Below are 21,753 nucleotides of genomic sequence, written 5' to 3' on the forward strand. Positions count from 1 at the left end.
TTTGCGATCATTGTAACGGGTTGTGTTTATATATATTATTAATGACTACATATGATAATATTCGTGAAGATGTTAAATAACCCTGGAGTGAAGGTTATTGTTGACAAGGAAACTGCTGCCGTGCTGCCGCCACATTCATTAAGATTTTACCATAATAAGGAAGTTGTTTCTTAAATTTTCGTTTTATTGCTAAATATCTTAGCTTAATGTTTCCCGTTCTTACCTGAATATTACTACTGTTCTAGTTTCTTTCTACACAGAGTAAACTTACATAACTGAGATAATTAAGTAGTTCTAAATTTTTTTAACTAAATGAAAAAAAAAATAATGTGTGGAGAAAATAAATATAAACATCAAAATCGATTATATAAAGTCAATAGATAAAGGTGAAGGGAAGTCCTACATCGACTAGTTGAGAGAGTATTAGTACTACAGTTTTCTGAAGTAAATTTACAACATAACCTGACATAACTGGGGAAATACAAGGACTTTTAAGGTATGAATAAGTGAGCACTAATTAGGAGAAGCACTCAACACCGTATCAGATGAGGCTCTCAGGCTTTGAAGTATGATAGAACAAAAAGGATTCAGTTTCACTTGACAATCTAACTTAAATGAATAAATATAGAAAATAAACCAGTAAACCCCAGATGATGCCGAGAATAGTTGTTTGCAAGCTCTCGGAGTAGTCAAGATATCTTAAATGAGACTATATTATACTGTTCTTAAGATACAATTTATATATATACAGAATACATTTAAAGATTTATTAAAAAAATATATTGTAATTAACTGATATATATTAATGAAGTACTTTATATTGACTCAGAAATACCAGGGTGACTTTAGATACAGCTAAAACAAACACATACAGTATAATAAGTAAAAGTACAGGTATAAGTAAGGAAAATAAACCCGATATACAAACATTACTTAAATCGATGTATCTTTATTTCATAACTGTACACGTAAAGAGAAAAAACCTTCCCCGGTATAGTTATTTGGCTGTAATATTTATGGTAAATATTTATGATATAGCTTCACAAAATAATACCGAGAAGATCTGTTATAATTTATCTAGAAGGAGATTCTTTCAAGATAGATCATAGAGTACCATATGGGTGTTCAGGATCAGTTAAATACGGTAGTAATATGAGTTAAAATTAGGTGGTAGTGTGGTAGTGAAAGAAACACGACACATCTCCATCTCTTAGTTGTGTTCCTTCACTGCCACACTGCCATCTATCCACTCTAAACAATGAATATAAATTTATTTGAAAATGTTCATTGATAGTACACACCAAAATTAAACTGTTTTTACTATTCACATTTCAATTTGTTGCTCGATACATAAGACACAAAGCTATTATTCTTTTTTTATTTCTCCAGCTAAAAGTTTCGATGTTTTCTGATCGTCCTTCAGAAATTCCGTTTCAGATCGATAGTTTTAAAGAGACGAAGTGAATTGATTTAAATTCAATGTAAAAATGTATTATTGGGTTTGATAGTTTCTTATATGGGATTATAAGCGTTTTTCTAGGTTAGGTTAGGTTAGGTTAGGTTAGGTTAGGAAGTTAAGTCATTTTCAATATCTCCCTTTTCAATGAATTACTCTTATTAGGTTCTTCTGTACTAATATCAGTTGATTTTCCTAGGATTCATTGATATCCCGAAGTTTAGTAATCAATCTGGGATCTATAACTATACAGTAGTTCACCTGTTTATAATAGTGGTCCATTAACCTTGAAAAACCGTAACTAGTCACATCCTTGTTATGTCCTTAAGGTGTAGTGACGCAGAAGCTGATCACAACAACACAATTGCAACGATGAAGTAGACAAATTGATCTTTACGAGTCCTCTATACTGTCCAGGTAACAGAGTAATGATATCAAGAGCTATTCCCATGGTTTATGTAGGCCTCAAGATATACACTCCTCTGTCACGGATTTTTTTGAAGGCTGACTTATGTAATCACTATACATCTATATATATTTTGTTATAAAAATTTTCCAGGTATCGTTCTTATTCTTTCTTCTCCATATATTATTGCTCTTGATCCTAATTCCTTGGAAAGTTATTAATATATTAAAATTTTAGTGTTCTTTAGTTTTTATATCCGGCTTCAGTTCAACACGGAGGTCATTGAATCAAATGGATCCGTAAATCAGTCATTTAATTACTCGAACAGTAGATAATCACCTAACCTTATCATTAGTGTACCATTAGTATGGCGACTGATCAATTAATCCTTCTTCCTTTAATTATTAATCACTCGCCCATTTTACCATGGAATCAATCAATCAATTATCTAATCAATCAATCAATCTATCAAACAAGTAAGAGATGTATTCAACTGTTTCCTTAAATACTTTATATATGTTCGATTATTTAAGGAATGTAAGCAGGGAGGTACTACCGCCTGGGAAGATACTGGAAGCATAATGTGTTGTCTAATGGTACACCCTGCTGCCACATGGCATCACGAAAATTGTGACCAAGTCTCAGGTTGCTGATCTGACTTTCTGCCTCATTTACACACAATTGCAGGGTCTCAATTGTTTCTTACTATTGACAACACAACATACATATATATTGTTTCTCACTCGTGATCTCTTTTTTCATTGTTGTACGTCTTTATCATTATTTTTTATTGTTGTTATTATTATAATTGTTATTATTGTTTTATTATTTGTATTTTTTATTTTTATTATAAATTTTATTCATTATTATTATTATTATTATTATTATTATTATTATTATTATTGTTATTGTTATTGTTATTATTAAATTATTATTATTATTTTTTATTTTTATTATTTTTATTATTATTATTATTATTATTATTATTATTATTATTATTATTATTGTTATTGTTATTGTTATTATTAAATTTTCGCCCCCCAGGCCCCGATGTGGGTCAGTGACTGCCCGGGTGGGCTAATCCCCGTAAAAAAAAATAAATAAATAAATAAATAAACTAAAGGTTCCATCAGTCTCCTAGGAATCACAAACAGAGGCAAGCCAACACTTAAATATAACCTCAAGTGTGGCAGGTGATAGTGTATGCTGTGTGAACTGCAGCTATTCTAAGATCAATCACTCAACATTTCACACACGATCTGTTACCTCTGTCAGGCATTGTCCAAAACACCTGTGTACTCGGTAAATTAAAGCCCTAAAGATCACTATACTTGAGGTGTCCCAGCGAGGACCTGTGTTATTATGCTATTTTCTTACATTCTTGTATAGATTCACTATTTATTCATCACTCATATTAAATTAAGATCTCTTAAGTAATGTTGTCTACCAAGGATATCTCAGGTGCCTTAAGGGATAGCTAGCGAGTATTTATATACAGTACAGTACATCATATACAGTACGTTAGATAGAGATAATTGCAAGATAGTATTAAAATAATTTCTATTTCTCATCTTTTCGAAAATCAAACTAGTCTGTATACACGGACGGTCATAGAGCTAAACAAAGCCATTTTTAGCCTTACCGTTCCGTACCTGTTTTTTATTAATGAACATCGTTTTAAGAAAGCAGAGCCAACTGAGCCTTACAAGTACTGATTTATGTACAGTTTTAGCGGGAGAAACATTTTTTTCTATTCGCAAAACCGCCAGTTACGTTATAAGGCAGAATCAGGCGATTATCCGTATTTAGTGTAACATTACTCGCGCACACACACACACACACACACACACACACACACACACACACACACACACACATATCCATTCATATTAATCACGTGTTTGCCATATAGGGATACAATTTTCACTTAAGACGTCACGTACCATCATAAGATAGCCAAATTATACAAAAAGTAGGTTGGGTTGGGTTGGGTTGGGTTGGGATTAATTAGTTTCTTTATGAAACTATTCATTTCTTCGTACTGTATTATGATGATCTTAGGGATAGGTTATTGCCAATCGAAAGTTTCCAAAAATAAGAAATCCATAGAAGTTATCGTTATTAGGCAATATCCTCCTTTTGTGCAACACACCCACCCACACACACACACACACACACACACACACACACACACACACACACACACAGATATGATATAGACGTCGAACCTGTTTTGTCTTTCTTTATTTGATTTTAAGAAAAAATATCCAAACCTAGACTGTCAGAGAGAACTGGAGAGTAGGATATATGAAGAAAAAAACGGAACCTCATAGGACAATTCCTACAATACACAATTCTAGAGCCAGAAATGAATCATCTTTAGGAAAATCAGTAAACCCTTTTAATAGAATAAATGTATTTGGTAATTGGTGTTTACCCAGAGAAGGAATAATATATAAGATTTGACTTTAATATATTTAAAAAATATATTCCTGTAATTATGTTGACAAATAATTCATTGTATCTGCATACATATGTCACTGAGTCTCAGTATCGAAAGAAATAACAAGCAGAACAAAAATATAACAATAGAATATGTTGTGGTTCTTAGAAGCACTTGCGGTGGACAATGCCGGGGCCGGACTCGTCGTACTCCTCCTTGGTGATCCACATGGTCTGGAAGGTGGACAGAGAGGCCAGGATGGAGCCACCGATCCAGACGGAGTACTTACGCTCGGGAGGAGCAATGATCTTGATCTTGATGGTTGGGGGAGCCAGAGCAGTGATTTCCTTCTGCATGCGGTCAGCAATTCCAGGGTACATGGTGGTACCACCAGAAAGAACGTTGTTGGCGAACAGGTCCTTCCTGATATCAATGTCGCACCTCATGATGGAGTTGTAGACGGTCTCGTGGATACCAACAGATTCCATACCCAGGAAGGAAGGCTGGAACAGAGACTCGGGGCAGCGGAAACGTTCGTTGCCGATGGTGATGACCTGACCGTCGGGAAGTTCGTAGGACTTCTCAACGGAAGAAGAGGCAGCAGCAATGTTCATCTCATTCTCGAAGTCGAGGGCGACATAGCAAAGCTTCTCCTTGATGTCACGAACGATTTCTCGCTCAGCCGTGGTGGTGAAGGAATAACCACGCTCAGTCATGATCTTTGTAAGGTAAGCAGTCAAGTCACGGCCAGCCAGGTCAAGACGAAGGATAGCGTGGGGGAGACAATAACCTTCGTAGATGGGGACGGTGTGGGTGACACCGTCACCAGTATCCAGCACGATACCAGTGGTACGACCAGAGGCGTACAGGGACAGCACGGCCTGGATGGCCACGTACATGGCAGGGGTGTTGAAGACCTCAAACATGATCTGGGTCATCTTCTCACGGTTGGCCTTGGGGTTGAGGGGAGCCTCAGTGAGGAGGACAGGGGACTCCTCAGGGGCAATACGCAGTTCGTTGTAGAAGGAGTGATGCCAGATCTTCTCCATGTCGTCCCAGTTGGTGATGATGCCGTGCTCGATGGGGTACTTGAGAGTCAGGATACCTCTCTTGCTCTGGGCCTCGTCACCGACGTAGGCGTCCTTCTGACCCATACCGACCATCACACCCTGGTGTCGAGGACGGCCGACGATGGAGGGGAATACGGCGCGGGGAGCGTCGTCGCCGGCGAAGCCAGCCTTGACCATGCCGGACCCATTGTCCACAACCAGGGGACTCACGTCTTCGTCGTCACACATGGTGGAGTGGTGCTAGGTCTGGAAGTAAAGATGTTTAATTCAGTACGGCGTGATTGAGGTTATTTTTGTCTTCCAAATGAGAATGCTACGTGTCATAGTACTTGGTCGAACGGATTTCATATTAATTTAAAGTTGAATACTATATATTAGTTTACTTTGGAAATCTGGTGCGAACGAGGATAATCTGATCGGAAAATGATGACCATTACATAATATTGACTGTAAGAATATATCATTGTATGGGTGTTTCAAAACATTACATATCACCATGAAAATTTACGGTAAATAGCATAACTCTAAGAAAAGTTCTTAAAGGACTTTGTTGAAAATTATAATATATCTCTTGTTCAGAAGAGAATTGTTACGACAGAATGTTATTATTTTGCAGTGAAATCTGCCAATGAGAGGAGTTAACTAAAACAAGGAAACCCATGGCGTTGACTCAGCTGAGGGAAAAATACCGTGCAGGCTAAACGAACTATTGTAGTGAGGAAGTTACAGCTAGTTTCCAGCCTCTGCGCAACTTTACAACCCAAGCCAGAGCAACAGTCATTCACTATGATTCAACGGTGTTACTGAGTCAAGGGGATTAACTTGTTGAATATTATATACTAGAAATACACTTTTACATCGCTCAAAATGTCTCTAATCTCTTACATAAAATTTTTGTCAGCCAAGTATTAGTTTCCTGGTGACGGTTACAGGGATAAATGGATGAAGAATTAAACGTAAGATAATTCCAACTATTCATAATTTTATGTTCAAAGGTAAAGGAATTGTTTTGTTCTCGGGATAGTAATTAATCGTATCTTTAGTAATAGATTAAAAAAATAAGACTCATTAGACTACGCCAAGTACAGTGGAGAATATAATAATATCAGTAAACAGTTGACAGTTGAATGTGTCACGATGAAGCTGAATCACTGAAGCACGTTAAGTTTATCATGACACAAACAAATATCTATTGTAACTTTAATATCAAAATGTGATTAAAAAAAATAAACATCAAAATAATAATAAGTTGATGTCTTTATACGTAAATTTGGTTGATAAGGTTGATGTAATCGTTCACTGTAATTAAAGACATTCTCCCTATGTATCAAGGTAACTAGCATCCGGTCCACAGCCCAATGATACAAGATCAGAATCCCATGTGATAACGACTCAGTCAAGGAAACGCCACGTCCTATGCAACGTTATCAGTTACTTCCAGTTAGACGTGATTTTTTTCCCCGGCTGGTAGCTGAGTGAGTATCACCTATGGATCAGATCTTAAAATCTTGAGTTGATATCACAAATGAGATTATCAATTGACAGTTCACTATCTCAACCCCCCTCCCCCTTGTACCTTCCCTCAAAGACACAAGAGAGAGTCGCCACAGAGAGCCACGTACACTGGTCTCGACGTATTCTGAAGCTAAAGTACACTGAGGGGTGGATGTGCGTTCCCTCTCTTTTATATAAGTCTTACACTCCTGCTTACTATATAAGGTCTTTTGTTCTTACTTATTACATATTTTTTTTCTTGGCACTCGTCTTAAGTGGCTATCGAGTGTTTCCTTCTACTCTACGGTACGAAGCAAGGATGCCTTTCTATTAATACTTATAAAACACCCTTTTAGTTATTTTACTTTATGATTCTTAAGGTAATAGCATAAATAATGAATGAATTTGGGTGATGATATTTAGGAATACCTAAAGTGGGCGTAGAGGCAAAAGTGGTGTTGACAAGGAAACGGCTGCCGTTACATCCTTTAAAATTTTGTCATATTTATTAGTCTGTTTCTATTCCATTCGTTGTATTATAAATATTTCAGTATGGAATTCATCGATCTATATTTATTATTACTTGAATTTTCGTTTTATTTCTGCATCGATGTAATCTTACTGAGCTGCAATAGTTATGTAGTATTAAGAAAAATAATGAGTATGATTGACCAATGTACAGTATACTGTATATAACACAGGCACCAAACGAGGAGAAGAAAGTCTTTAAAACAGGAAACACAAGAGATAATGGAGTGAAACGGAGGGAATTGCTACATAGAAATAAATTATCTTAGCGCAACCGGTTAGGAGATGTCTTGTGTTATATTTTCTCTATTAAGTCTCAATGTATAATCCTTTATAGGCAGGAAACACGAAGGGTTGAGGAAACAAGGAGAGAAAAACACTTGCAAGGACTGGAAATAATCACAGGTGAAGCATGTTACCTTTCAAAGTGTCAGAGACCATAAAAAAAAAAAGTTACGCTTACAAACCAAAATTATTGTTTATTAATGTGAAACTTAACCCTCAGTCAACATGTTTGGATGGAAATGTACAGTAGTTGTATATAGCTGTTTAAAAATCCCTCCAGAATATTGTCAGTATTTAAATAAGATCATATTTTACGTAATCTAGGAAACAATTTATAAAGTATTGAGAGATTAATTTCCGTCTCTTGGTAGTGGGAATAAGAGGCACACAGCATACCTTTATTATTTTCTACTGTCTGTCTGTATATATATATAAAGCTTGGCAGGCAGAGGTTTGTGTCACAACAGAATTATCATAAGATATAATTTGGTTTACTTATTGTACTGTATATTAGCATTGATTTAATCTGCAGTCACTGTCAATACGTTATCGGTTGTCCTTGCCGATCATGTAAATATTCTTTGGTGGACTAGTATTTCCCGGAGATGGGGATTACCTACAAACTACTAAATGCCAAACATCAGAAAATCAACATCATCCAGGCATCATCCAGGCATCATCCAGGCCACTTTGAACCATAGCATCTGTCTGTCTGTCTGTCTGTCTGTCTGTCTGTCTGTCTGTCTGTCTATCTGTCTGTCTGTCTGTCTGTCTGTGCATATAACTGTCCCAAATATTTTCTTATATTTACAGAAAAGTGGTCGGGACAACTATGCTTTATTTCCACAGTGGTTACCTGCCTGTAACCCAGTTTAAATATTATAATTACGTTGGCAAAGAAGTTGTTTCAGCTCATTAGAAATAACCGATACTTCTGAGAGATAGGTGGGTTATGGTGTCTCTTCGTCCGAGTGTTCGTCCGTGACAGTATCTATTTGTCTGAGTGTTCGTCCGTGACAGAGTATCTATTTGTCTGAGTGTTCGTCCGTGACAGTATCTATTCGTCCGAGTGTTCGTCCGTGACAGTATCTATTTGCCCGAGTGTTCGTCCGTGGCAGACTAAATATCATTTGATAATTTTTCCTGGACTAGATGGATTGTTTTCAAATAAGTGTGAAGGTTTATAGTGATAAATTGTACCCTGGGATAAGTTCTGCCCTGGAATAAGTTCTATCCTGGGATAAGTTCTACCCTGGGATAAGTTCTACCCTGGGATAGGTTCTACCCTGGGATAGGTTCTACCCTGGGATAGGTTCTACCCTGGGATTACTGAGTATTGAGCTGAACTCTAGCCCGAGGAACTCCAGGTAAATGGCCTCCTTGTGATATTCAGGAAGTTCATACCATCGTGTTTTCTGCTCGTTAGGTTGATGGTTACGAGAGGAAAGAACACTATGAACTGCAACCATATTAAGACTAAATAAAAACTAAGCAAACATCAATAAGAAACACGACACATTCTATTTCAAATGGGTGTCACGCATCATTTGTAACCCGACGTGTACTATATTAACAGAAACGATCAGTGGGAATCGACAACAAGCAATGTAAATAATATGAATATTCTTTGAAGGCAGGAGATTGTCACATATAAACACAAAAACATCTAAATAAGCTGTGCTTGGTTGACGCAGGAGGCAGCTTTGTCAGCAACCTGTTATGTAATGCCCTAATATATACTTATTATCTCTATTACTTTAATGTTTACCATCTTTAATGTTTACCATCTTATTATCTCTGAGGATAAGTTTGAATCATCGGAAAAGCCAAGCATAAAATATGATGCCGATTTTCCATAAGAGCATTACAATTTATGTTTAAAATTCTAAACTTTTGAAAAAAATTTTAAACTGGGAAAACTATAATAAAAAAACATAGCCGCTATGGAATACTCTTTCAACGCCATATTATAGGAAAGGACTGTTTGGGGGGGGGGGGATTTATCAAAAGTTATGAAGATTAATGGTATTTATGAAAAGGAATTCATTAAAAGCCACCAAAAATATATATATTTTTTACTTTATTAGGTAAAAGGTCAATCTTTCATTAAATGTTGATAAATATCAATCTAATTTCATATATTTGTTATTCTCTCTGACTGAGAAAGAAATAACAAACAGAACAGAATATAACAATAGAATATGTCGTGGTTCTTAGAAGCACTTGCGGTGGACAATGCCGGGGCCGGACTCGTCGTACTCCTCCTTGGTGATCCACATGGTCTGGAAGGTGGACAGAGAGGCCAGGATGGAGCCACCGATCCATACGGAGTACTTACGCTCGGGAGGAGCAATGATCTTGATCTTAATGGTAGCAGGAGCCAGAGCAGTGATTTCCTTCTGCATGCGGTCAGCAATACCAGGGTACATGGTGGTACCACCTGAAAGAACGTTGTTGGCGAACAGGTCCTTCCTGATATCAATGTCGCACCTCATGATGGAGTTGTAGACGGTCTCGTGGATACCAACAGATTCCATACCCACGAAGGAAGGCTGGAACAGAGACTCGGGGCAACGGAAACGTTCGTTGCCGATGGTAATGACCTGACCGTCGGGAAGTTCATAGGACTTCTCAACGGAAGAAGAGGCAGCAGCAATATTCATCTCATTCTCGAAGTCGAGGGCGACATAGCAAAGCTTCTCCTTGATGTCACGAACGATTTCTCGCTCAGCCGTGGTGGTGAAAGAATAACCACGCTCAGTCATGATCTTTGTAAGGTAGGCAGTCAAGTCACGGCCAGCCAGGTCAAGACGAAGGATAGCGTGGGGGAGACAATAACCTTCGTAGATGGGGACGGTGTGGGTCACACCGTCACCAGTATCGAGCACGATACCAGTGGTACGACCAGAGGCGTACAGGGAAAGTACGGCCTGGATGGCCACGTACATGGCGGGGGTGTTGAAGATCTCGAACATGATTTGGGTCATCTTCTCACGGTTGGCCTTGGGGTTGAGGGGAGCCTCAGTGAGGAGGACAGGGGATTCCTCAGGGGCAATACGCAGTTCGTTGTAGAATGAGTGATGCCAGATCTTCTCCATGTCGTCCCAGTTGGTGATGATGCCGTGCTCGATGGGGTACTTGAGAGTCAGGATACCTCTCTTGCTCTGGGCCTCGTCACCGACGTAGGCGTCCTTCTGACCCATACCGACCATCACACCCTGGTGACGAGGACGGCCGACGATGGAGGGGAATACGGCGCGGGGAGCGTCGTCGCCGGCGAAGCCAGCCTTGACCATGCCGGAGCCATTGTCCACAACCAGGGGACTCACGTCGTCGTCGTCACACATGGTGGAGTGGTGCTTGCTCTGGAATAGGAGAGTGAATTTGTTTGATTCAGTACAAGAGGAGTGAAAACACTGTTGTTATTTTGTTATCACTTACAAATACTGTATGCTAATGGCATTGGTAATTGGTCTCGCTTATTTCGTTTAACTTTAGATTATAATTGAAAAGTAACTCGTTATTTTGTCTATTTTTTTTATATGTAGATTCATAATTGCGGATATTACAAACATATTGTAACGTAGTTACAGTAAAATACAAAACTGTTTATCTTCATAAGTAGGAAATACTTCAGATAATTACTAAAAAAGTGAAAGTATTAATATGCATCGTGAAAGTATTTACGTGATGGTACCTTCTAAATTTTGCATTCCATAATAATTGTTTAAAGACATCCTTATATTTTCGGTTAAATGCAATTATGAGAAAAGAATATATTTCCAAAAAGAAAGTTGAATCTTGTTATTTGTAATGAAATCCGTTTATGGGGGAAGTTTACTTGAATTTAGAAACTCGAGGCGTTAACTCGGAGAGAGAAACACTATGCGGACTAAACTAACTATTGCCGTGAGGAACTTATAACTAGTTTCAGGCTACGGGACAGCTTTACGACTTAAGATATAGCAAAAAGTGTTTTCTATTAGCAAACAGTCTTATAGGGTGAAGGGGATTATCTTACACCCAAACTCTCGCATTCTGTTTTGAGACATCTGCTGGTCACCGAGACTAGCTATAATAAAGTATTTCAAAAACACCCGTTGAATAATTACGGCAATTCATGAATGTTGACCTTTTGGTAAAATATGAGGAGTTCGCTTTGAACCTTTATTAGCATATTATTAACGTTACCGGGAAGGTTTCGTAGTAACTTAAATATCAAACATTTCAATGAAAATGAAATACAAATCAAAATAAATTTCCATCTTGAAACTACGAGAACATAAAAATAATTCATTATACAAGACGATACACTTTGTCCACTTATATTGATCTGACTAATATCCTTTAATGAGACTTGAACTCAGAACAACAAGATAAGTCTCGGATTATACGGTATCGCGTTATCAGTCTATACAAGTCACGTTTGGTCGCAGTAATTCTCCAGTTAGCCAAACGTGACTGTTATTAGCTAATGGTTGAATGAGTATCTCTTAGACTCGCATCTTGTAGTGCTGAGTTCAAGTCCCAAAAGCGAATAACCATTGAAAATTAGCAAGTATTCCCCCAACACAATCACTAGAGAGAGAGTCACCACAGAGAGCCACGTACACTGGTCTGGATGTATCCTGAAGCTAAAGTACACTGAGGGGTGGATGTGTGAGCCCCTCTCTTATATACCCTTCTTTCCCTGTCGCTTACTAAATACGGTCTTTTGTTCCTGTTTATTGCTATTTTTTTTTTCTTGGCACTTCGACGACTGACCGAAGCGTCTCCTCCTACTCTCTGGTATGAAGGTTCGATTGCCTTTCAATTAATATTTTTAAAAATGTCTAAACTTCTTTGATTTTGTTTATAAGGAACTATAAAACAGCTAAATTATTTAAATTGTAGTTATTTAGGCTCAAGTATTAAGTATGTGGTAATAATTGTATATTTGTGTTGAACATTTTAAATAACCTTGAAGGAAAATTTCCTGTTGACGAGGCAATTGCTGCCGCCTCACCCTGAAAGATTTTTGTCATATTTATGATGCTGTTTCTTTTGCCTTCGTTTTGTCTTGGTATTTCTTCGTGTAAAATCCACCGTTTTTGGTCTGTTGCATTATTACTAGGATTGTTTTCTTGATTATTTTACACAGAACTAGAGTTAAGGATTCGTTGTAGTGATATAGTACAAAGAAAATGAGGATTGTGTTTTACAATTTGAAATATATACGACTTATAAATAGATGGAAGACATAAAAACTAGACATAAAAAAGAAACTGGAGAAAAGTGTCAGTAAGTGGTACTGAAAGATACATAACTTAAGCCCAACAGGTTAAGGAATGTAAGAACAAAATGCATCATCAGGAGGTGTGAGCAAGAGAAACGTATATATTATTAGTGTCATCTTGTTTACACTGCTCTATATGATACCAGAATTAAACTATTTCTTATGGATAAATTCAACCTCCGCCAATGTAAACCAAACGAGAAACTAAATCATTATCCATTTTACCTCTAAAGCTAAAGATTCCGGGAATATATAGCGGTAAAGGTGTCTGTCTGTCTGTCTGTTCAAGGAAATATTCGTGACAATTCGATATATTTTTTTCATAGATTTTAATGAATTGATGGAAAGTTCATCTCGGATTAGTATCTTAGGTAAGCTTTAGTATTAGATCTTGTGTTATATAAACTGTGTAGAGATGCGGTGGCCGAGTGGTTGCAGGGCTCTCTGTCGGCCTTAGATATCATTAGTTCGTGCACAAAGGAACAAGTCCATATAGCTGTGAATGGACACCTAAGTATTAGCTAAATCTTTGATGTGAAAGTGTATGAGGACGTATTCATATTTCATATTGTTCATCCTGTAGTGAATCCTGGTAATTTAAGAGTTATGATAATGTTTGCCTAGAGGGATGCGTCATTTCCAAACACTCTTCCACTTCAAAGGCGTTTTCCTGTTATTTTTGCCTGTGTGTAGTGTTATCTCTGGGTTTTTTTTTTTTAGGATTATCATTGCCCTAAAATACACCACTAAGACTTACATATATCATCTGGAACAAATTTCTAAAGATAAACCAAATGATTTCTGGTTTACAAATTCGACCTAACGCTCTTAAAACACCCTGTAGTACCCACACACACACACACACCTTTAAATAAAATGATGAATATTTTGGTTAACATGTGAAGACGCTGACACCCACGACGAAGGACGACAAAGTGAGCCATATGTGATACAAAAATAATATACGTATTTTTGTACAGTTTTTTAAGGCATGAGACATACAACAGCCATATTTCAGCTTCAAGTGAGAAACAGATAGTCACAGATGGTGGATACTGTGAACAGCAGCTATAAGGAGACCAAAGACTTGCAACTGAGTTAGAATATGACAACAATTCTAGTTTTCTTCTACAGTAAGTCATGCATCATCTGTGACCTTGTCGGGCAGTCAATAAACATTGTAATCTCAGTCGTCAACAACAGGAAGTGTTAAGAATAAATACAGGCTTTGAAGTTTCGATAAAGCCTCTTATAAAAACATGTTGAGCTCAGGCTGTCTAGCCGTACACCCGAGGGAATATCCTGTTTTGTACTTGATGTTTTTTATTTATTTAATTTTTTTGGGGCAATAATGTATCAAATGTTATCTACACTTGTTTACCATCTGGAGTATATATATATATATATATATATATATATATATATATATATATATATATATATATATATATATATATATATATATATAATATATGATTTTCTTTTGATAGGCATGTTTGGGCCTCCTATTGAACTTTAATATGTGTTATATTGTCATATTATTAACACAGTATACCAGTAAACTTCAGAGCTTTTATTAGTGGTATATATAATAAGAAAGCCACTTTAGAAGTATTCTTCTACAACAGAATATCACTCATAAGGAAATCATTTTTTTAAGGACAATAAATCCACTATTTTGAAAATTAATTTTAATTTGAAAAGCGTATATTGGAACGTCAGAGGAAATAGAAAATTTTAATAATTAAAAAACAAACGATAAACAATCATCATTACATCCATATTGTGAAAAAGAAAGTCTCTATCGTATGGTAATTATATTTGCTGTTGTGACTCATTATCTAAACAAATTATAAACAGAACAATGTATAACGTAATAAACATTGCTTGATTTTTAGAAGCACTTGCGGTGGACAATGCCGGGGCCGGACTCGTCGTACTCCTCCTTGGTGATCCACATGGTCTGGAAGGTGGACAGAGAGGCCAGGATGGAGCCACCGATCCAGACGGAGTACTTACGCTCGGGAGGAGCAATGATCTTGATCTTGATGGTTGGGGGAGCCAGAGCAGTGATTTCCTTCTGCATGCGGTCAGCAATACCAGGGTACATGGTGGTACCACCAGAAAGAACGTTGTTGGCGAACAGGTCCTTCCTGATATCAATGTCGCACCTCATGATGGAGTTGTAGACGGTCTCGTGGATACCAACAGATTCCATACCCAGGAAGGAAGGCTGGAACAGAGACTCGGGGCAGCGGAAACGTTCGTTGCCGATGGTGATGACCTGACCGTCGGGAAGTTCGTAGGACTTCTCAACGGAAGAAGAGGCAGCAGCAATGTTCATCTCATTCTCGAAGTCGAGGGCGACATAGCAAAGCTTCTCCTTGATGTCACGAACGATTTCTCGCTCAGCCGTGGTGGTGAAGGAATAACCACGCTCAGTCATGATCTTTGTAAGGTAGGCAGTCAAGTCACGGCCAGCCAGGTCAAGACGAAGGATAGCGTGTGGGAGACAATAACCTTCGTAGATGGGTACGGTGTGGGTGACACCGTCACCGGTATCGAGCACGATACCAGTGGTACGACCAGAGGCGTAGAGGGACAGTACTGCCTGGATGGCCACGTACATGGCGGGGGTGTTGAAGATCTCGAACATGATCTGGGTCATCTTCTCACGGTTGGCCTTGGGGTTGAGGGGAGCCTCAGTGAGGAGGACAGGGGACTCCTCAGGGGCAATACGCAGTTCGTTGTAGAAGGAGTGATGCCAGATCTTCTCCATGTCGTCCCAGTTGGTGATGATGCCATGCTCGATGGGGTACTTGAGAGTCAGGATACCTCTCTTGCTCTGGGCCTCGTCACCGACGTAGGCGTCCTTCTGACCCATACCGACCATCACGCCCTGGTGACGAGGACGGCCGACGATGGAGGGGAATACGGCGCGGGGAGCGTCGTCGCCGGCGAAGCCAGCCTTGACCATGCCGGAGCCATTGTCCACAACCAGGGGACTCACGTCGTCGTCGTCACACATGGTGGAGTGGTGCTTGCTCTGCAAAAAAAAAAAAAAATTTTCTCAATATCACACACACACACTCACACACACACAGTGAAACCATTTTTTCCATATTTTTGCCAAGGAGTTACCTGTCACAATAACTGACATATTTTCACTTGTACAAACAATACACTGGGGGCGGGGAGATTAAGGTCTGTTGTGCGCTTCTATGGAGATGGTTTTGTGACTGCCACCATGCAATACTGTTAAAAAATCGGAATTTTTCTTTGTGTACTTTTGTAAGTAAGGTTAGAGAGAAACAGTGAATATGATAAAATCTTATTATTTATTTTGTATGATTCCGTATTTTGATTATAGAAAAGTGTATAAAAATGGTTAAACTGTATATGTTAACTCCTTTAATCTATGAGGAAGAAAAACTAAACATATTAGGACTGTTAACCGCCGTGAAATGCGCTATATTTTGCTTTGCATTTTAATATAAATAGTTGGTTAAAATGGGCCAGTAAGTCAATGCAATTTCTATAATTATAAAAAAATTCACATAGGAACCTCGTTTGTGTCAACTAAATGTTTTATTATACTTGAAAAATTAATATCTATGTCGTTTTTTTTTTTAGAATTAAATTGTATTAGTATACATTTCTAATTCGACAAAATATCAATGTTTATATTCAGGTGAAGGGAATGATCTTGTTATGGAATATTATGTTCTAGACTGTGAGTTCATTTAATGGTGACTTAATTTTTAGCAGCTTCCTGTTTGAGAGAAAGTCTAAATCACTCAGAAAGCTTCCAGTTTCTTGAACTATACGTTAAGAATTATGAACCAAAACTTCAAATGTTCATTGTCGATTTCTTACGGGATTAATTAATTAAGATAGACATTTATATTCATTTAGGCAGTTGGAGGATCTAGTTAAGTTATATACAAGGGAAAAAAGACGAGTTCGGTTCTCAGAAAAGTAAAAAAAATCGGACCTTGCGTGAAATTTAAACACAAATTGAAACCTTAAAATTTACCGAGGTATAATTAAAGTCCTCCGATACAAATACAGATAACTCTATAATATGTAACAGTAGCGTAAATATCAAGCATATAAACTAATTAGTGAAATGCAAGTATAATTATAGTTCGCGTCTCTACTTGTGGGCTTGATGTAAAATGTTGTTAAATATCTCACTATGCAAAGAGTATATCAATGTAACTAACAACCACTATCTGGACTTGACCTCAGGACTACAACACTCTGGTCCAAGGTGATTCCCACTCAGTTACTCTCCCGTTACTTGAGGGCCAAACATGGCTTTAACAGGTGATAAGTGTTAGGATATTTTCAACATCTTTCAATTTGTAATCATGATATCAAGTCCCAACAAGGAACACTCTTTGACAATCCACTAGTTTCCTGTCCCCTCACAGTCACTAGGGAAGGTCAGCACACACACACACAGAGAGAGCCACGTACACTGGTCTGGATGTATCCTGAAGCTAAAGTACACTGAGGGGTGGATGTGTAGCCGCCTCTCTTATATACACTTCTTTCACTACCGCTTACTAAATAAGGTATTTTGTTTCTATTTGTTGCTATTTTTTTCTTGGCACTTGTTTTGAGCGACTGACCAAGCGTTTCCTTCTATTTACTGGTTTGACAGTATGATTGCCTGTTCATAAATAATGCTTAAATTTCCTGCAATTCCACAAATATTTGTTTTTCTCTTATGCGATTATTCTATTAAGGACAGATCTTATGTGGTAATGGTTGAATTTCTTTTATGATATTCATGAGCACATAAAGTGAACCTGGGGGTAAGAGTGTTGTTGACGGGGAAACTGTTGCCGCTACATCTCTTAAGAATTTGTCATATTGATGGAATTGTTTCCTTGGATTTCGATTTGTTGTAAATTATTTCAAATGGATATTCACCTTTTTTTAATTTTAATTATTTTTTCCTACAGAGTATATTTAATAATATCTATTAACCAAGGGGTCGTAAGGAACTGGTTTATATTTAACCAGTTGCAAATTCTGCACGAAAAAATATATGAAAATATTTATAACCGAATGTACAAAAGTGGAGTTTTTTGGATACAGAGAAAGGAATGTTCCGTAGAGGGACTGGTTAGTGATAGTATTACAGTATCTCATGTCATGTTTATTACCATAGTAACTTACAGGTAGAAGAAAAGGAAGGTATTATGGTAGAAAGATGAAGCAGACGTCATTGAAAAGACTCCAAATTATACCAGGTGAGGGACTATAAGTTGAAAATCAGAATCTTTGAAGATTTTAGCTTCGCTTCGCTTGGTAATCTAACTTCAAGTACATTAATGTGAAACTTACACTTCATTTAATACGTTAAGATAAAAATGAATCTGAGAATACCTGTTTAAAGAACACTAAGAATATTATCAAGTAGGTTGAAATAAGACCATATATGACAAAATATTCACTTGTACATATATGGCTCAGTTGATAGAGTATTACATAGTCTAGCGATGGTAACAGCATTAATTTCTTACCGAAGTGAGGGATTGTTTGCGTTCATTTGTTCTACCACTGTTACTAGCCATAGTTCACTCAGCAATAAAAATGAACACTTTACCAGGTGCGCTAACAACAATAATAGAAACAAAACATTCTGATGATTGGTATCGTAGTCAGGGGCTGAGGTAATTGACCATCTGGTTGCTATACCGAGGAACAAACCCTTCGATGCACCACCACCTGCCAAAGATGAGTGTATCCCACCAGCTGTTCAATGTCAAGTTTGGGAAGATCAGCGCCTGACCGGCCCCCGGCTAGAGGCCAGGCCAGGCCATCTGCACGATGACAAGGAGAAGCTTGTGAGAATAATATAAATAAATATATATAAACACTCAATTGAAGAATTTGAATTAGGATGATAAATTTAAGCGTCATTTCATAAATTTTATTAATTCAGGTACAGGCACAATACAACTTCTAGTAGTACTCTCAGAGGCTCAGATACAGGTGATAGCATAAAGCACTGTCAAGGATCAATTTACATTTGTATCACATCACGATTCAGACTTTAAATGATAAAACAATTGATTTAATATTTCAGTAGTATGAAGGATTGAAAATGATAATGAGGCTCTTTATAGAAAGTTACACCAAATAAGACTGCTTCTATTGAGCAAGTTTCTTTATCAAAGGTTCGGGAAGATATTTGTGCGTCAGTTCATTTAAAAAACTTTCGATAGACTGAATGGATTAGCTTAAACTTTAATATCACTTGAATTGGGGTAGATTATCAGTTGTTTCGATAATCTAAGAAATTCATAGTAATACCCTCAGTCATACATAGTTCAGGGATAACATGATGAAACACTGGTCTCTTCTGTAACTCCCTTATGGATTCATTTCAATTAAGTATCGGTGTACTTTATGTTACAGTAGACTCATACTTGTGAATAACGACGCAACATGACAAACTAAGCGATCCCAATGAGACATCCTTGATAGACTGGGGTAATAAAAAAGAGACATTAACAGCTGTTGTATCCAGTGTTCCAGGACCATGATATGCAACATCCAATTAAATGTCTTAGATTTATTTTTAAGCTGAATCTTATTAGTCATTAGATTAGATTTTACTTATATTTTTCAACATTGTTTTATTTACATTTATTATCCTATGTTGCCGTGTTGGTGATGAAATTAAATTAATGAATAAATCAATCATACGCAGTTATTAACTAATTATCACTTATTATAAACTTCTAGTCACCAGTTTAAGGTTTAGTCAGAACTTCCAGGGAATACTTATTGAAGTATATATGTAAGATATTAGCTAGAAGTCTCTCTCGTTGACTAATGGGTAGTGTGTCTCCAGTGAAGTCAAGTATCAGAGGAGTAATAGTCGGTAATTCTCGCTTATCATATGGGGAGGAAGTTAAACATACGTCGACAGTAAGTTGATTATAATTAATACTATATATATATATAAATTACATCAACGGGATTGGTCGGGTCATGACAAATGTCAGTCCTACACCAGTTATAATCAAATGCAGAAGAATTTGCAGTAACTCGCTCACAGGTGGTGTCATGACGGACCTCACATGATGTTGTGGCAACTCGTTCATTATGAGGCGTCATAGTGTCATAGGGGCACCGCGTGGTCTGGTGTCACAGGACCTCACTCAACTGCGTGTGGTGTCGTGGTACGTCACAGTTATGTGCGATGGTCCGACCCTCCACCGTTCCCAGGCCTCTCAGCTTAGACTGGTTAACACCTCACTATCTGCTCATCAGCTGTTGTTGGGTATCGTGAGCGATTATCTCTGGGTATCCTGGGACCTCAGTAGTGAGTGTGAAGGTTAACTTGGCCACGACTCTAGCTGTTACGGCTTAGCGTTGATGTCACTGGCCTTAACCAATGTTAATCGCTGTTCAACACTGGTTCCACTCCTTTCCGAAACGAAATTGCAACTTATGGGCGGAACTTGCTGATATTCCGGTGGGGAGGAGGGGTTGAGGGGAGAGAGTTGGGGGTAAGGGAAGCTGAAGAGGCAGCGTCTAGGCGTCGTAACCCTCGCGTGCGTGCGTGCGTGCGTGCGTGCGAATGAAATTTCTAATGCCATTTGACTTGTCTACCCAGGAATAGTTGGGAACCTGAAAGTTAAACGATTTACGGATCGTGTACCGGGGTAATGGTTAGCAAGAGCACTTGGCAGGTTGTCTGGGTTTTTTGTATTATTCCTTGACACTGGGCCATACAACTCGTTAAACTAGGGTGTGGTTGTGTTGGGGACAGCTTATATACCTTAAACAAATTCCCACCTACAGTAGGTGGCCCTAGGGTCAGCCATCCTCGAACTTGAGAGGAAACCACTGTGTACCATATCCATGTACAGTAAGAGTATATTACTGTCTGTGTTTCATAACTCGAGAGCTGTAAGAGCTTCATACCTGATATATACTGTACATCCATTATGACAACACAACAGCTGGTGTCCTGGAGTCGAGAGGTCCAGGTCACGAGTTACCTTGAGTGTTGAGTAACATTTAGAGGTTTCTATTTTTAAGTTTACCATAAGTATGTTTCCACGTTTATTATTTGCAAACAGGCCACAAAGAGCATTTACAGTTTAAAAGATTATAAGGTTTTTGAGACTGGATGTCAGTTCTTTGAAACATTAGTCCAAATCATGGTAAATTTTGCCTATTTTATCTAATTTTCTGATGGAGTGGACGCCGAGACATCACTTAGCGATGCTGTTATCCTATAGCATTTATTCTACCTGTGTTTTATGTTTAGACCAGAAATTTCATTGATATGCCTTTAATTAAAATCTTCATGCGGAACTCGGTGATAAAACTCTCTTTATTCAAGTCTTCAAGATGATAAGATTAATTATCAAACCATCATTATTATGTACTGTAAAGTCATGGTTATTATTGTCATCAGGAATGATAATGCAGTCACTGTTTTCAGTCTCTTTTATTTGTTGTGGGTCTTTACGTAAGTGTAATGATTATCCCTCTCAGGTATGGTAAGGTCAGTGATCGACAATGTCCAACAGTCTGTATCTTGTATTGGAGAAGACGCATGGCTGTTCTCCCTACGTTGATCTCGGCACTCGCACAGGATATGCCTATCTTATTTGCATCGATCAAATACTGTTGCCAATATATTATCGTCCGGATAATCGCATTTTATCTAACTCTCGTGGTCAATGAGCTGTTTTAATTGATTTGGAGAAGTAGAACTTCAGCAGTCATGAAAACAATGAATATGAAACTACTGACACC

The 21,753-nt window shown here is 37.8% G+C and overlaps 4 protein-coding genes across 4 annotated transcripts in view; all 4 read right to left on the minus strand.

The window, feature by feature from the left end:
• Positions 1-4,261: 4,261 nt before the first annotated feature.
• On the minus strand, positions 4,262-7,056 carry LOC121853633 (actin-3, muscle-specific-like). Its single transcript, XM_042347906.1, has 2 exons — positions 6,998-7,056; positions 4,262-5,621 (listed from the first exon to the last, which is right to left on the minus strand). The coding sequence occupies exon 2, from the start codon at positions 5,601-5,603 to the stop codon at positions 4,470-4,472; it is 1,134 nt and encodes a 377-aa protein (XP_042203840.1). The 5' UTR covers positions 5,604-5,621; positions 6,998-7,056; the 3' UTR covers positions 4,262-4,469.
• A 2,693-nt stretch (positions 7,057-9,749) lies between these two features.
• On the minus strand, positions 9,750-12,370 carry LOC121853634 (actin-3, muscle-specific-like). Its single transcript, XM_042347907.1, has 2 exons — positions 12,294-12,370; positions 9,750-11,047 (listed from the first exon to the last, which is right to left on the minus strand). The coding sequence occupies exon 2, from the start codon at positions 11,027-11,029 to the stop codon at positions 9,896-9,898; it is 1,134 nt and encodes a 377-aa protein (XP_042203841.1). The 5' UTR covers positions 11,030-11,047; positions 12,294-12,370; the 3' UTR covers positions 9,750-9,895.
• A 2,391-nt stretch (positions 12,371-14,761) lies between these two features.
• Positions 14,762-17,517, minus strand: LOC121853635 (actin-3, muscle-specific-like). The gene is made up of 2 exons (XM_042347908.1): positions 17,440-17,517; positions 14,762-16,003 (listed from the first exon to the last, which is right to left on the minus strand). Exon 2 carries the CDS (start codon positions 15,983-15,985, stop codon positions 14,852-14,854), a length of 1,134 nt encoding a protein of 377 aa, XP_042203842.1. The 5' UTR covers positions 15,986-16,003; positions 17,440-17,517; the 3' UTR covers positions 14,762-14,851.
• Positions 17,518-21,750: 4,233 nt separating this feature from the next.
• LOC121853636 (actin, muscle-like) overlaps positions 21,751-21,753 on the minus strand; it is a 2,949-nt gene continuing 2,946 nt past the window's right edge. Inside the window, exon 2 of the mRNA XM_042347910.1 lies at positions 21,751-21,753. This exon is cut by the window's right edge and continues 1,304 nt beyond it. The gene's annotated coding sequence lies outside the window, so the exon portion shown is untranslated.

Source organism: Homarus americanus, unplaced genomic scaffold, assembly GCF_018991925.1.
Source record: "Homarus americanus isolate GMGI-L3 unplaced genomic scaffold, GMGI_Hamer_2.0 scaffold4896, whole genome shotgun sequence".
Taxonomy (NCBI): domain Eukaryota; kingdom Metazoa; phylum Arthropoda; class Malacostraca; order Decapoda; family Nephropidae; genus Homarus; species Homarus americanus.